The sequence below is a fragment of the Dipteris shenzhenensis genome, chromosome 1, assembly GCF_047967505.1.
Source record: "Dipteris shenzhenensis isolate YYH24624 ecotype China chromosome 1, Dip_SZ_1.0, whole genome shotgun sequence".
In the NCBI taxonomy this organism is placed as follows: domain Eukaryota; kingdom Viridiplantae; phylum Streptophyta; class Polypodiopsida; order Gleicheniales; family Dipteridaceae; genus Dipteris; species Dipteris shenzhenensis.
Window position 1 is genome coordinate 2,318,715 of NC_141596.1, and position 15,034 is coordinate 2,333,748.

General features: G+C 42.2%; 1 protein-coding gene across 2 annotated transcripts; it reads left to right on the top strand.

The window, feature by feature from the left end:
• Positions 1-12,092: 12,092 nt before the first annotated feature.
• On the top strand, positions 12,093-14,119 carry LOC147905248 (uncharacterized). Of its 2 annotated transcripts, none has more exons than XM_087395407.1 (4): positions 12,093-12,281; positions 12,959-13,101; positions 13,343-13,575; positions 13,689-14,119. In XM_087395407.1, exons 1-4 carry the CDS (start codon positions 12,105-12,107, stop codon positions 13,862-13,864), a joined length of 729 nt encoding a protein of 242 aa, XP_087251533.1. In that variant the 5' UTR covers positions 12,093-12,104; the 3' UTR covers positions 13,865-14,119. The 2 variants fall into 2 exon arrangements, with proteins under 2 accessions (XP_087251533.1, XP_087251611.1); XM_087395485.1 differs by having other exon boundaries at positions 13,343-13,589; positions 13,689-13,859.
• Positions 14,120-15,034: the final 915 nt, after the last annotated feature.

A 15,034-nucleotide genomic window follows, 5' to 3' on the forward strand; every position in this document is an offset into this window, starting at 1 on the left:
CTTAGGACTCAAGCCATTTAGGCAAGGAAAGGCAAATCCAATGAGCAAGCATTCACAACCCCAAACGGAGGTAGAGCATCTATAAGAAGTAGATAAAGAGGTAGAGGATCTCTAAGAAAAGAAAAGTAGCATTAATGGTGGCATTAGAATTTACATTAACAATAGCATTAGAATCAACAATAGCATCGATAGCATCCAAGCGGAAATAGTTCCAATGGAGGGAAATTTTAAGGAAGAGGAAATGCATCCACCGATATGTCAAATATACAATGCAACGACGACTGTCACAGGTTTGGATATAATATAAGAGATTAGTGCAAGAAGTAGTATGACCAAGGAGGTCAATCCACCAACAATAGATAAAATTTTCACAAAAGAAAGAATCATTGTGGTGTGCATCAAAGTAGCCATCATCATGCCAATGACCCTGACATAATGTAGCTTGTGATTGAGGATACGCACAAGACTGATAGCGATTCTAAGGCAAAATGTAGTTATTATGTTGACCACGTAGATCCAAATCTATGGTACGTTGATAATGATGCATCATCTCACATGACAAGACATCGAGAAAGGTTAAAATCAAACTATTGGAAGGATCCAATAATGTTATCTACATTGAAGATAACACAATTCAATTGAAAGATATAGTCCCTTTCAATATACTTACTAGTCCAAAAGTATCAATGAACGATGTAATTTATGTTCCCAAACTCAGCAAGAATCTTTTATCAGATGGACAAATGGTGGAACATAATTATAGAGTTGTATTTGATGGAGATGAATGTACAATTAGAGATAAAGCTAGAGGATATTAGCTAGTTAAAATAGCCATGAAATAAGGACACTTATTTAGAATGCTAGCTTCACTACCAGACTTGCATGCCATGCCAGTTCAATGTCAAACGATGCCACTTTTGGCAATGTGGCCCTAATGTGGCACGAGATATATGGTCATGTCAACTTCATAATTTTGATGTAATTGGGAAATTAAAATATGGCAATTGGTATTTCAAAACTTTAGTTTCTTGGAAAATGTTGCGAAGCTTGTTGCTTTTTGTAAACAATCAAGAGCCATCTTTGGAAGAAGAACCTCTTGAGAAGATACATGTAGATGTTTGGAATTATGCACAAATTCATAGTATTAATGGTTTAGTGTAACCTTCATGGATGACTATAGTATATATTTTTGAATATATTTCCTCAATGAGAAATATAAATTGTCTCTACATTTCAAGAGTTCAAAGTCATGGTAGAGAATTAGAGAGGACGAAATATGAAAGTCCTAAGATCAAATAGAGGGGCTAAGTACATGTCTTTCATATTCATTAACTTTTGCAAAAGTAATGGCATATGAAGACCATTCACATGTGTAGATACTCCTCAACAAAATGTAGTAGCTGAAATGAAGAAAGGATTTTAGCATACAATGATAGAGCAATGCTTAGTGAGAAGTATTAGTATTGGTAGAAGGAATCCACACTCGAAACTACTTGCTTAATTGGCTTCTGATTGAACCAATGCAAGGTATGACAACTCATGAGGCATTCATTGGATACAAGCCATGCATTTGGCATATATTTTTCATGCATACTATATGCCCACATACATGATAATCATTGCAAAAAGTTGTTGCATCATGTAAATGCATCATGGTTGGCTATAGTGATGAGCAGATAAATTGTATGATCCCATCAACCAAAAAGTCATAACCTCTAGAGATGTAGATTTTGATAAAGAATCAAGATGGAAGACATCAAATACATAAGAGATAGTCACATCGACTACTCATTCACCTCCGAAGAAGGTTGATGAAGAGTAAGAAGAAGTTAAGCACTTGCCCTGAGCATTAGCAAAAGCACCATGAAAAATGTGAACATCATCAAGAACGTTATAAACTTTGAAATTTTCCATAAACGTAAGGAAGGGGATATTACACTGTACCAATTATAAGCAACACTTGAAAGCATATGATGGTGTCAACCAATGTCCTTTAAGCAAAAAATATTGAGGGAAACACTTTAATAGAAGAGCTAGTGTACTTTGAGGATCCAATTTACAAGCCAGAATGATTATGTGACCTTCCATCAAGACAAAAGGCCATTTCAAGGATAAGAGAATAAACTTTGCCATCTGAGGTGGCTTAAAGCGAGCTCCCAAAATTTGCTACAACATAATTGATAGGTATTTTGTTGATATGTTGTACATAAACCTTATTGTAGATCATCTACTCTACTAGAAAGTTCAAGAAAAGACATTACCATTGCGCTTTTGTATGTAAATAATATGATATTAGCAAGAAGCAATGACAACTTCATCAAAATAAGTTGAAACAAGGCTTATTTGAAGAGTTCGACATGAAAGGTCTTAGACTTGTGCATTATTGCCTTGGTATTGAGTATTGGAGGGACTCATATAGGTAGAAAAACAAAAGTCCTCAGATTAGATAAAGGAGATGAATATATTTTCCACATTCATGAAATTCTGCAAGTCTATCTTTGAAAAGAGAATCTTAATCTCTTTCTTTCTCTCAAAGTAGGAAATAAACGTAAGGAGCTTTGATACCATGAACAAATTTGAAGAGGGAGAGGAAAAGAGTGGAGATGAGGAGAGAGGTCACATCTATAGAGCACAGTACGAATGACTAATTATACACTGTATTAGTCACAACAAATGAATATATACATACCCTTTTACCATTAGGCTTAGGATTCCAACCCTTGTGTGCCTTTCAGCACTCTGTGTTTTAGCGGTATGCACAACATGACCACAATAATGCTCATATGCATCCTTAGCAAGGCACTCACAAATTATTATCATGCCATTAGTGCCTTGGGGGGGACACTACCAAGGAAACCTACATACAACATGCATTCAAGGGGTAATATTTAAACCTGCATGGTATTAGAGCCGGTGTCAAAGTTTAGAGATCTCTCTCACATTTGGGTGCATCCAACGGTTTTGGTTTGTGTCGATAAGGTAGATTCATCGTACTTGTTCAGTACACAAACAATGGCAATGCAATAAGTAAGAGGATAGCTTACATGTGCATCAATGTGGCAGCAATGGAAACAAGGGTGGTGGTGTTTGTTGACATAACACTTGGCAAAAATATTGCAAGGGTAGTATGGAGGCAATGGTAGTTAACATTACACTTGGCAAAAAATATTGGAAGGGCAATATACACCCCTCTAGATAAAAAGGTAAAATGAAAAAAGGGTTCATGGGTAATCCAATCACATGGAGATATGAGAGGACAATGTCACATATAAAGTGGATATGCTAGGCATATAAGGCGTAGGAGGTAAGGTTCCTATCTTAGTAACATTTTTGGTTAGATACTTTTTGAAGTGCCTAGGTGGCATGTGGTGTGGGTACCCCATGCATGCGACTCTCCCCCCCCCCCCTCTCTCTCTCTCTCTCTCTCTCTCTCTCTCTCTCTCTCTCTGTGCCCTTATTTGTCACTCCACCCTTGTTTTAGCATCAATTCAACATGTTGTATTTATGGTTGGAGCTAGCATGCTATTCACAAATGCATCACTTTTGCCAATGCTACTAAGCTAGACATAACCTTGATATTTCCATTGTCAACAAGTGATCCTATGTCTACTCAGCCTCCCTCTTCCCTTCCATTACTCAATCTACCCTCACACTCCCCCTTCCCTTCCATCCCTCTCCCCTCTCCATCTCCTTACTTGCCGTTCCATCCCCCCTGTCCCTTGCATCAGTCTCCCCCTTCCCGCCCATCCTTACTCTCCCCCTTTTCTAGCCCTCTTCTATTTTCCATGTTGAAACTAGATAAGAGTGCTTATAGGTCTTATCCTTGCATTGAAACTTAGCTATTGTTTGCCCAAACGACCTTTTGGGAATCTACACTATATAGGTCATTGCATTTGCAATAGTCCTCTAGTTTCAACAAGGAGTTTCCTTGAACTTTAAACAAAAAACAATTAAATTTTGGTTATATTATAGTGGCTAGTCAGGTCTTCAGAAAAGACCATTTACAAGTTAGGCTGCCAAAATGGGCAAACCGCCCTCATCCAATGCTACACACAACAAAGGGAGACTATGTGTCCATACATATTTTATGACTAAGAGTGCCCTGCTCACAACTGGGTCTGAGTTGCTCAGGACCCATCCCAAATCTCTGAAGCTATTTTTTAGCATGTTGATTATCAAGGTTTCCCTACTTGAGGCACCCACCATATTGCGAGAGGCCAGCGAGTTGTGGACCTCCCAAATAGTGAACATGGCGGATGCTCGGACATATTTCAGCACACCGCCAAGGTGGATGGAAGGTGAGATGCATTACCCACGAAGATTAGATCCATGATGTCGCCAATGCAAAGCTTGCCTATCAGACCCGACACCTGGATTGCCTTCTCCACCCTCCACCAAGTGGTACGTGAGACATTGCAATGAAACATTAGGTGATTGAGGGTTTCAATTGTACTTTCACAGAGGGGACACAATGCTTGCCTCTTAGAGGGAGCCGCTATAACATCACCTTCCACATACTAAAACTTACCTTACCAGACATAGAATGCTTCCAAATACTTCTCAGAATGTGGGACTACCAAGTCACTCCTCTTTTGAGGACCATTTACCAGTTAAGTTCCAAAATAAGGGTCTGGTCTTTAGAGAATTGGCCGTAGACTATCTTGGCTGCAATTCTGGTCAGTTGGGATCTATCAAGAAATCATTGCCTAACCTTCCATTCCCTGGATGGTATAGTGTTAGTTGGCTAGGACTTCGAAAGCCTATCGAAGACTGCTTGCAACAAATATTTCCTCCCTCTCCCTCTCCCTCTCCCTCCCTCCCCCTCCCTCCTCCTCTCCCCTCCTCCGTCTTGCTCCTCCTCCTCCCTCTCCCCTCTCCCTTCCTCCTCCTTCTAGCTCCTCCTCCTCCTTCTGGCTCCTCCTCCCTCCTTCCTCTCCCCTCCTTCTCCAGCCGCCCAGGATCCCTCTCCTCTGCTCCTCCCTCCTGCAGAATCTCTCCCCTCCTCCTCCCTCCTATAGCATCTCCCCCTCTCTAGATCAATTGGTTCTTCATGTGTCGGTGGAGGATCTACCTGTAGCGCCTTAGCATCTATTTGTGAGAAGATGGGATTTAATGAGCCTGGCTTTTCATTGGCACTTATTCATTCAATACTTCAATTTGATAACTTCCCTCATGGAGGATCTACCTATAGATGAGGGCCATCGACGGCTTTACCTACTCGCGACAGCTATCCCCTGTAGCCCCTTTGACCGAGGGGTCATCACCTAGGCATACCCATCGTAGGTCGACGAAGAGTAGTAAGGGTCGAGGCTATTGTGGTGGCTTGTAAGATGTAGACAAGTCTACACACTCACATCCCTAATGGTTTCCACTTCGTCATGAGATGCAGTACCAGTCAGGTCCCTTACCCTCTCCACTCATAGGTAGTGGCACCCCAGAGCCCAGTCCCTCTGCTACTCCTCGCTCCTTAAGTGCTCATACCACCCCTCGCTCTAGCTCTCCCACTCCATCCAGCGCGAATCCTTCGGACTTTGTTTTTCCTGAGGACCTTTTCTACAGAGAACCGCGTTGGGGAGGTTATACATGACAAGGATGGGAAGGCGGTCACCAGATACACAAGGAGGTTGGTGAGAACCCACTTCCCAAATGATATATTCAAACCTTGGAAACAACAAGACTAGAGCAGTTAAAATGGCCACAGAGCTCCTCGAGGGAGAACAAATTCGCCTGTCCTTGATTCTATAAATCAGCCCAAACTCACACTCCCTTTTTGTGTATAATCTTCTAGCTCTAGTGGGACCATGCAACCTGAAGGGATCTTTTCTGAAGGTGGTAGTACACCAAAATACTTTCAAGGAGGCTAGCATCGCCTCTTAGGCCTTCATGGCCTCTCCACTTCACCATATGCCAATTTTCTTTCCAAGCAGCTATAAGCCCTACCACCATATCAAAACCTTTGATCTTGAGGGGGAATCCTGAGCATAATTTGTGACACCATGACAGGACATGCCAACTTCCTACACCTCTGCTTTTACCCTTTTCAATGAAATCCTTCATGATTTCTATCCAGGGCACTTGAGAGTCAAAAAGTCTCGAAAGCCACTTCGTAAATAAATGAGACATTACGCAGCTTGATGTCTGAGAGCCCGAGCCCACCCTGAAGTTTCGGGACATCCTCCTTCTTCCCCCTTCTACCCAAAGAAAGGCCCTTAGGAGCCTTCCACCAATTCCTGCCCAATAGGCTTTGGAAAAGTGCCAAACTAAAGAAATGTAGGTTGTTGATGTAGACAGAATGTGCTGGATGACTAGCGTGCGGGCGTTCCACCCCAAGACATGCCCCTACCAAGCACATAATTTAACCTTTTTAGAAACCAATTAAACCTTTGCCTATCGGCAATGCCCAAGCCTAGAAGCACACTAAGGTAAGTACCTAACCTACTCACCTCTTTGGATCACTTCAACTTTCATATTCGTGAGCCAATTTGGAGAGGGGGGGCATCCGATTCTGAGAGCAAAGGTCTTGCTCCAGCTACAGTGGGAGCCCAAGACACTTCTCTATGACTCTAATGAGATAGGACACACTACCAGCATCCTTGACAGAAAAGGCAGCCATATCATCCGCGAATAGCTGTGATCCAAGTTGGTTACTCGAGGGTAGAGCAATGCCTTTACAAACTCGCCTTAACAACATCAATGGACATACAGACCTCTTGGAGCCAGATAGCTAGCACTTTTGCTATGATCTTGTAGGAGTTTTTGAGTATGGTAATTGAGCGCCAGTCGCCTACCTTCATCCTATTCTATCTTTTAGGGAAGAGCTTTACTAACCCCATATTGACATCTTTGATAGACACCCTCTGCATGCGAATTCGGTGATAAGTACATCTAGCCTGGGGGCTCTGTCCTTTGCCATTGCCATTAAGGCTTCTTCCAGTTCTTGTAAAGAAAAGGGCCTGTCTAGGTGTTAATGCCTGCCCCCAATCTGCACCTTGCACTGCCTCTTCACCCACAATAGCACTGAGCTCCTTTAAAAAGATGTTGATGATGTGCCAGTAATCTAACACCACATTGCATGCTGCGTCCTCGATCCTATCCGCTTTCTTCTGATACACTCTAAAATGATTTTTGAGAGACAGTCCCCTACCTAGAGCCATCGTTGGCTGCTTCTAACTTTGGTGAGCTCTGCTTCATCAAACTCCTCCAACTGCATTGCAGTTTCAATGTCAACAATTAGTGTCGAAAGTACTGAATCTTCTGGCGATGCCTCCACGACTGTACTAAGGGATTTCATGATCTTTGACAACTACATGTTGGAATCTTCTTCGCCTTCTTGTGATGAGTATGATAATAGTCTAATGGTGTACTTGCCTAATTGCGGCATCCCATCTCTGATAGAGGTCAATTATCTCTAACTTTGTATTAGCCGCCCAACCTCTTCTAATCTCCATGCAGATGGTTTTAAACTTTAGCAGGGCATTGTTGAACTGAAACGGCAGATCCCATGGCTGATTGCTTGAGATGGGGACATAGAGACTCCAACTCACTAGCACATGGTATGAGAGACAAGTTTTATGAACACATTCTCCTTTCCAAGGCTCCCTGAGCCACCACCCTTCACCAGAGACATAAAACTGATCTAGACCTCCAGTGCAGAATTCGTCAACTTGTCTTCTATTGTTCTACATGATCTCAGACAAGCCTTATCCTTACAGTGTCTTATGACCTAATTAATCACTAGATTTTCCTAGGTTTCTCTCTCCAAACATGAAGTATGAGGGGATGGATGAGAACGGTTATCCGAGGATTTTGTTGCATTCCAATCCCGACCTAACAATCAATGCTCACCCAACATGAGACAATCTAGGAATCCGTAGCACTCAGTCCTCTCCCAGTGTGAATTGGGGGTATGCACCTAGTCTACATTAAACTTAAAGCCATGCATGACTAACAATGCGCCCACTACCCCACTACCCTGATCTCTAAACAATTCCCGAGCCTTACACTGAGTAAACAAGCAAAGCAAAACCCCCCCATTCCTCACATGGAACATATCAAAATCCAATTTTCAGGCAGGATTGCCAAAAGCTATCATCTACATCCACTTCACCTCCTGAAGTAACACTACTTTGGGTTTTAACCTCCTAATGACCTATAGACACGCTTTTTGCTTCAATGTACTGCAACACCCCCTAACATTCCAAGAAATCACTGAGACCACCAAATTTCTTATTGTTAGAGACTCGTTGCGAGAGGGTTCTATACGCATCTCTAAAGGAAATAAAATAGGTTGTCTCTCCTTGACCCCGCCTTGCTCGTCGCTTCCTCGATTCTTTTGGAGAGGCCCTTAGATGATATCGTGTGTGGTGGGACTTCCTCATAGCTAACTTGTGTGGATTCCTCTTCTTGTGGTAGGCCTTCAAGAGCTCTTCATCTTGCTAGAATGGATGACTATCAATAGCTTGTATCTCAACTGAGGCAAGATTACAACTCTCTTTGCTAACCTGTTGCTTGATGTGGGGGATATCATCCACCACAGTCAGATTCTTGCCATGCTTGGCCTATCCATCAAAAAGGCCTATGAATGAACTTTCAAGAGCTTCCAATACATTTGCTTAACCTTTCTTACCGACAACTTTCCAGGGTTCTGGTCAAACTTCTTCATGTGATTGTTGCGATTCTGTAGCATCGACCGCAAAGATGCAACTTGGTGACTTGATGGCTTGCATGTTGTTGGATGGCTTGAGAGACTCCCTTGGTCATCATGTTTGCAGAGGACTCATTGTCGCCTTGTGCCAACTGTGTATTCATAGCTCAAAGTGGGCATGATTTCATAAAATGGCTTGTCTGGATATATACAAAGCAAGCATCCATGAATGGCTTGAATTGTACGTGCTGCACTATCGAGAGACCATTTAGTAGGCGAAATTCGATGAAATTTGGGAGTTCTTGGGTGCGATCCCATAGGATCCAGACGCATCCCACTAGCGACCATGATGAGGGAGGAATGAGCAGGATTCTACGCAGAGCAGCAGCCAACCTTTCCAGTGCATCACCAAGCTAGGGGGGGAGGTTAGGGAACTCCACCCACATAGGACAATCATGGTATGGGAATTCACGATTGAAAAGGAGGAACACCAGGGGAAGACCAAAACTAAGGCTCCGGAAAACTGATACTACCTCCCTAAGATTTCATTGCATAAGGCTTTCGACGGACATTGTAAGAGAAAGAACCTTTTGCTGCAATGCTTTGCCAGAAAGGCTCTAGTCGGGATGTCACATTTGTAGGCAAGAAATTGTCGGAGCTCATCCATGGATGGACCCTTCCTGTAAAGAATAGATAGGCTCCACCTATGGACAGTCTTTCTAGTTCTGGTTGGACATCATGAAGTTGCCACTCCTTCCGGCTTGTCTCTTTAGCTTTGCGTTGGATTTCACCCCGCAAGATCCGCTTAGCTTCCTCGACCTCCACTGGGGTAAAGCCAACTTTGAGCTTCCTTGCAAGGGCTTTCGCATAAGATAACCTATCTGTGTTGTCGGCTACATCATTGGGTTGCACCTCCTTCGAGACTAACTGCTCCTCTTTCGAGGAGCTCGATTCGCTACCACTTGCATTGCTCATCTCACTCTCTTAACCCTCCTGCTAAGAAATGCTACACCTAGCTCTCTTTAGGGAGCCTCTCAACCCCCCTTCATTGTTGAGATGCGTGGTGGGCATGCAATAACCTGGATACCTTAAGCCTCTCATGAGTTTCTGCTTCATCCGCCTACACTTTTAATGTTAGAAACTTGAAAGACCACCCACAAGACCATTGATGCAAGAACACGAATGGAGCTTCCTTGAACTTAATTGGAGGACATTGTTGCATGTTAATTCTCACCTTGTAATAATCATATAGGACCATGCATTTGTTTAATTGGAGCTTCTAGGCATATATGAACTATTTGATAACACCCTTAATTTCCATGACCTAGTATATATAGGATGGGGGACTCACTTGCCCTTGCATTCCTCCTCACTATCTTGAGGAGGAGCATGAAAGGTTGTACAAAGCATTATCAAAAGTAAGAGGTTAACATCATGCAGTCTCTTTGTGACATGCTCCAACGACAAGGAGTATTACTTGATTGGCAAGGAATGATATATGTAAATCTTCTTTCCAATTCACATGTCAAGTTCCTCAATTTTGATGTTTGTTGCCTTACTTACACACAGGTCCTACTTTATGATTCAAGCAATGATAGCAATGGTATGAAAAAACAACATGATGATGACAATGAGTGATCGTTATAGTCTCTTATTCTAAATTGTCTTTCCCTATGAAGCATTTTTACTCCCCCCCCTCGAGGGTGTACTCATTTTCACATGTCTTAAAGGATTTGCTCAAGGGCGTACTAATTTTCACAGGTCTTATAGGCTTTTCTAGCCTTTAGAAAACGTTAATAAATCTCTACCTTTGAAGGGTTTTTGACTTTGAAGGGCTTTTTCCTCTTTTAAGGGGTTTTTGGTTGTGGGACCCTCATTCAAGGGGTTCTTGGTCATGTATCCCCCTTTCAAGGGGTTATTGCTTATATATCTCCCATTCAAAGGGTTCTTGTTCACCCTTTCAAAGGGTTCATGGGTCCATATATGACCTTATAGTGGGGTTGAATGGGCCTTAAAAAGCCCCATTTTGCCTCAGAATGTTTTTAGAAAAAGACACAATATTAGTATATTCATTGGCTATTTTATCACTATATCAATTCATAGCATTGGTATTTCCATTGATATTTGCTTGGTGGCCGATGAAAATATCAACAAAAATATAGGTCCAAATATCGATGTCCAGCAATAAATATTTTGGTGAAAATTCCTCTTTCCAACACTGACAATGGAGTTTATGGTTATACCAATGATCTCTTATCAATGGTTTTACTATGATCGTTTCGCACTCTTAAACTTTCATTTTCTTAACAAATTTTGTTGAAATTTATAAAAAACAGCCAATATCTTGTAGTGCTCCTCTTTTTAGATTTAAGGTAAGGTGAGTTTGGAGGAAAAGCAAGAAAACAATCATTAAAACAAGATTGGTAGACTTGTATAGAAAATCAACACATGTAGTCCTCTCTTTGAAACCCTCTAACGTCACCACCTATTAATGAAGTATTTCTTTTTTTGCAAACGTATAGGCATCCTATTATCTGCTCCTTGTTGCTTCCCATTGCTTTGGTGATTGTTTAGATATTAACTTCTGAACTCTCAAGGACACTACTAGAATCCCGATGCTTCATCATGTTGCTATAGTGCTTATGTCACATGACATTTTGGTGCTTAGTTGTTTTGAATGGTTGTGAGGCTAGCACGATCATAGATGAACTCCTGATGGCCTCTATCTCTAGTTTCATGAACTATATCTAAGGGTTTCAATGTTTTTTTCATTAGTTCTTCATAAGTTTGCATTAGTTGCAATTCTAGGAATTGTGCGCCATGACTTTAGAGGTAAATGTCACTCTCCTTTTGCTCCTTAGGTTTAGCATTGATAACATTGACAATGCTTGGTGAAACATCCAATGTATCCATGTAGGCATGTAGCATGAGAGTGGTCAATCCATCCAAGACCCCAAACTCAAAACTCAAAATCACATTGGTTCACCAGAGTTCTTGCTACTTGCCAATTCAGGTTAGTGGATTGAGTTTCCACTCCATAATAAACACTTTGTGAGTCAACAAGGAGAGGAATGGTGATCAATTGTGCATGAGGGTTGGAAACACAAAAGGGGGAGGGGAGGGGGCACCGACGAGGGTATCCCAAGGAACGTGAGCTCTTATGTAAAGCCAACCCGAGCAAAGTGTGTATGAGAGATGCATGCACGACTCTTTGAAAGTGAGCAAGGTTTTGAAAGCTTACAACGGGTGTGTGTACTGGGTGGGAAGCTGAATGAATGGAAAGGTAATAAGCGATAGTAGGAAAGGAGAAGCAAGGAAGGGGTGGGAAGGAGGAGGAGGAGGCAAAGTGACGTCAAGGGTAAAAAGTAAGATTCGTGCAAGTTGCATCATCATCATAAGCTCTTCTAAATAAAGCCGTAGAGGAGACTCTGATGTGTTCACGTGGAGCTTTGATAAGACGATGGCTTCTTCTTCTCATGAAGAAGCCCAGCACCCACAAACCCTCCCCTCTCCCTCCCTCCTCCTCCCCCTCGTCTCTTCCTCCCCCTCTTCCCTCTTTCGTCCCCTCCAGTTTTTCGTCGCTTGGCAAGGCGTCCTCACCATCGCCTACTCCGGCTTCCCTCCCCCCCTCTCCAAGGTTCTTCTCCCCCTCCCCCTTCTTTCGTTTTGTTTCCCCTTTTTGGCCCTGCTCCCTAGCTTTTGGATTTTTTTTTGTGATAGATTCATCCCGTAGCCGCGTTTTGGAGCTCCGGCCGCCCCCCCCAGTCAAAGCCTTGACGTGACTCGTAAAGTCTCACTGGTCACTCGAATTCGATTGGTGCAGATCGGGAATCCTTGCTCCTCCCCCGCGGAGGCACAGGGGTGAATCTCTAACTGATATTGTGACTCCCGGAGGTTGCGATTCCCCTTCTGCATCAATTGAATTTGAGTCACAAGGGATATGTAGCCCTTCCGCTCACTTGAAAACTTTCCACCGACCGTCTAACCATTTAGTAAGTACCCGCTGATGGAAAAGTTGTACGGGGGATTGTTTGCCTTTCCTTCGTTTTAGCGTTTATATTTTGTTGGAGAGACTATCGTCGGGTTGCATTGTTCATTTCCCAACATTATTTTATGCGTCAGACGAAATGTAGATATAGTCCTGAAAGGAAATCGTGGGAAAGTCTAATCGTGTTTTTCTTCAACGGTAAAGTGAAAATTGTTGAGACAGAGCAGTAGGGCACAGATTGGAGTTACTTGAGAAATAGCATAGTAAAGCAAGATCTGCGAGGGTCGTAATTCTTGTGGTCCTCTCTTTATGTGCTTTGTTGGCAGCTAAAGGAAAACTTAGGCAAGGAGGCTTTGGGTATAGTAAAGGAAAATCCTGGGTCTATGTGGCCGAAAACAAGTCTGGCCTGCGTCAAAGACCATAAACGGCTGAGTATGATGCAACTGATGCAGCTCAGACAAATTTGCAGGTCAGACAACCCTGGATTGATTCAAAACAGAATATTTAAAAGCTATGCTGGAAGCAGCAAGATCTGTGAAATTGTCAATTCAGGCTGTAGGTCTTAGTCATTGATCTTCCGTATCAAGTTAAGAAATAGTGTAGAGTTTCCCGGAGATGTTGTCTGCAAGTATTCTTAGATACTGATGATGCACTCTAAATTGTGAAACTACAGTTCTTTGGGTTGTTCAGCTTACCCTTGTTGGCTGCAGCGAAGAAAGTTGTCATCTGGCGAAATCTTTGCCCGTGTTTGTTGACAATCTGTCACTTGTTGTATATGCAAATTGTTGTCTTGAGAACGTTCTGCTTTCAACAAGAATTCCACTTCGCTTACCTGTTGATGAAGCGGAGCCTTCAGCAAATCAACTAGCACATGTCCAGGAGGTTGTGGGAGCTTTTGCAGCTGATAAGCTGGAGGAGTATTACTTTCATGCTTCAAAAGATGGTCTGCAGACCATGGTTATCGCTTCCTTTTCTACCTTTTAAAGAGCACGTTTAGGTTGATCAGTAAACCCAGCTCTATTTCCTGCTGATGTTTAGCCTCGTGTGCTGTTCCAGGCAACCGTTCAGCCCACTACAGGCACCCCAAAGCAGGGGTAACTCTTGTCCACTTTTTATCCACTCCTCCTGCGGCTCTTACACATTTCAGAGCGAAAGTTGAGGCAACCTTACCAGGTTTATATGACTGGTTCTCCGAGGAGTCACTTCACATTACTATCAGGGCTCTGGTTTAATGAGTATTAAACATATAGAGTAGGGGGTAACGAGGCTATTGTTTATACATTTGGTGCAATCCACTCTACGCTTGCTGAAATTTACCAGAGAACATCCCATTTACCACAGAAAAGTGATCTACAAACAGCCTTGCACACCAATGAAGGGGCCAGTTATGTCAGAATACGTAGGTGCTATGCATCATTGGTGTTAATGCTGTGTGACCCTGTCATGGCATTCTCATCGTTAGCATTGGCAGCTTTTATTTTGTGTGAGTTTTGCATGTTCCTGTATGCAAATATCTCCATGGTAGCAGACGTAGTTTTCTGATTGTGAGATCTTTGGCCAAGTTATCGCAAGTTTATATGATTGTAGTAGTATGCGTAGTAATTTGTGTGTATGCCCTACTACTCTGCACATAGCTCTTAGTTTGGCAGAGACCAATACAAAATAATCTTTTCTTCACAAGCAAAATAGCCTGGAACGGTGCTGTAGTTTTTATAATGTTTCAGTCTGCTCATCTGCAACTCGGTATGGAGACTTTTGTTTGAATGTATCTCGTTAAGTCTCTTTGTTTGCCATGATGTATATCCACCTGTCGCTGCATGGTTTGCAACTATGTGTGACTGTCTGAAGTTTCTTAAACATATTTTTGATTTTTGATTTTAGTGACGAGTTCTAGCATTTTACTTGATTCATTGAAATGGTAGATCCATCCTTATGGAAATTTAAATTCTTGTGCATGGGTGCTCTATCAATGTATGAAGAAGTATGTGTATTGCAACAGGGAAGTTTACATTTGTCTTGTTTGACCTTGTCAACAGTGCCTGACCAAATGGCTAGCTCAATTGCCTGCCATTTCTTTTGATTTTGTTTATTTATAGTGCAGCAGACAACGCTTTCACTATCATCTGTCTTTTGGCTTCTTTTCCTTTCTTCTTTTTGGGGTAGGGGGGAAGAGTATTGAGGAGAACATCATATGTGTGGCATGGGTAGTGTACGTAATTGTAGTGCACAATAATCATAGTTTTGTTTGTCTCTTACAACCCCCTGTTTCCCTGGTCTCTTTTTCTCTTTCGATTGTTCTTTTGCTTGTTTTACAAAAACTCTATTTTGTAAGATTGGATTTACGAAGGTATATATAAATTGTAGTGCACAATAATCGAGTAAATCTTTTGAAACACATATGG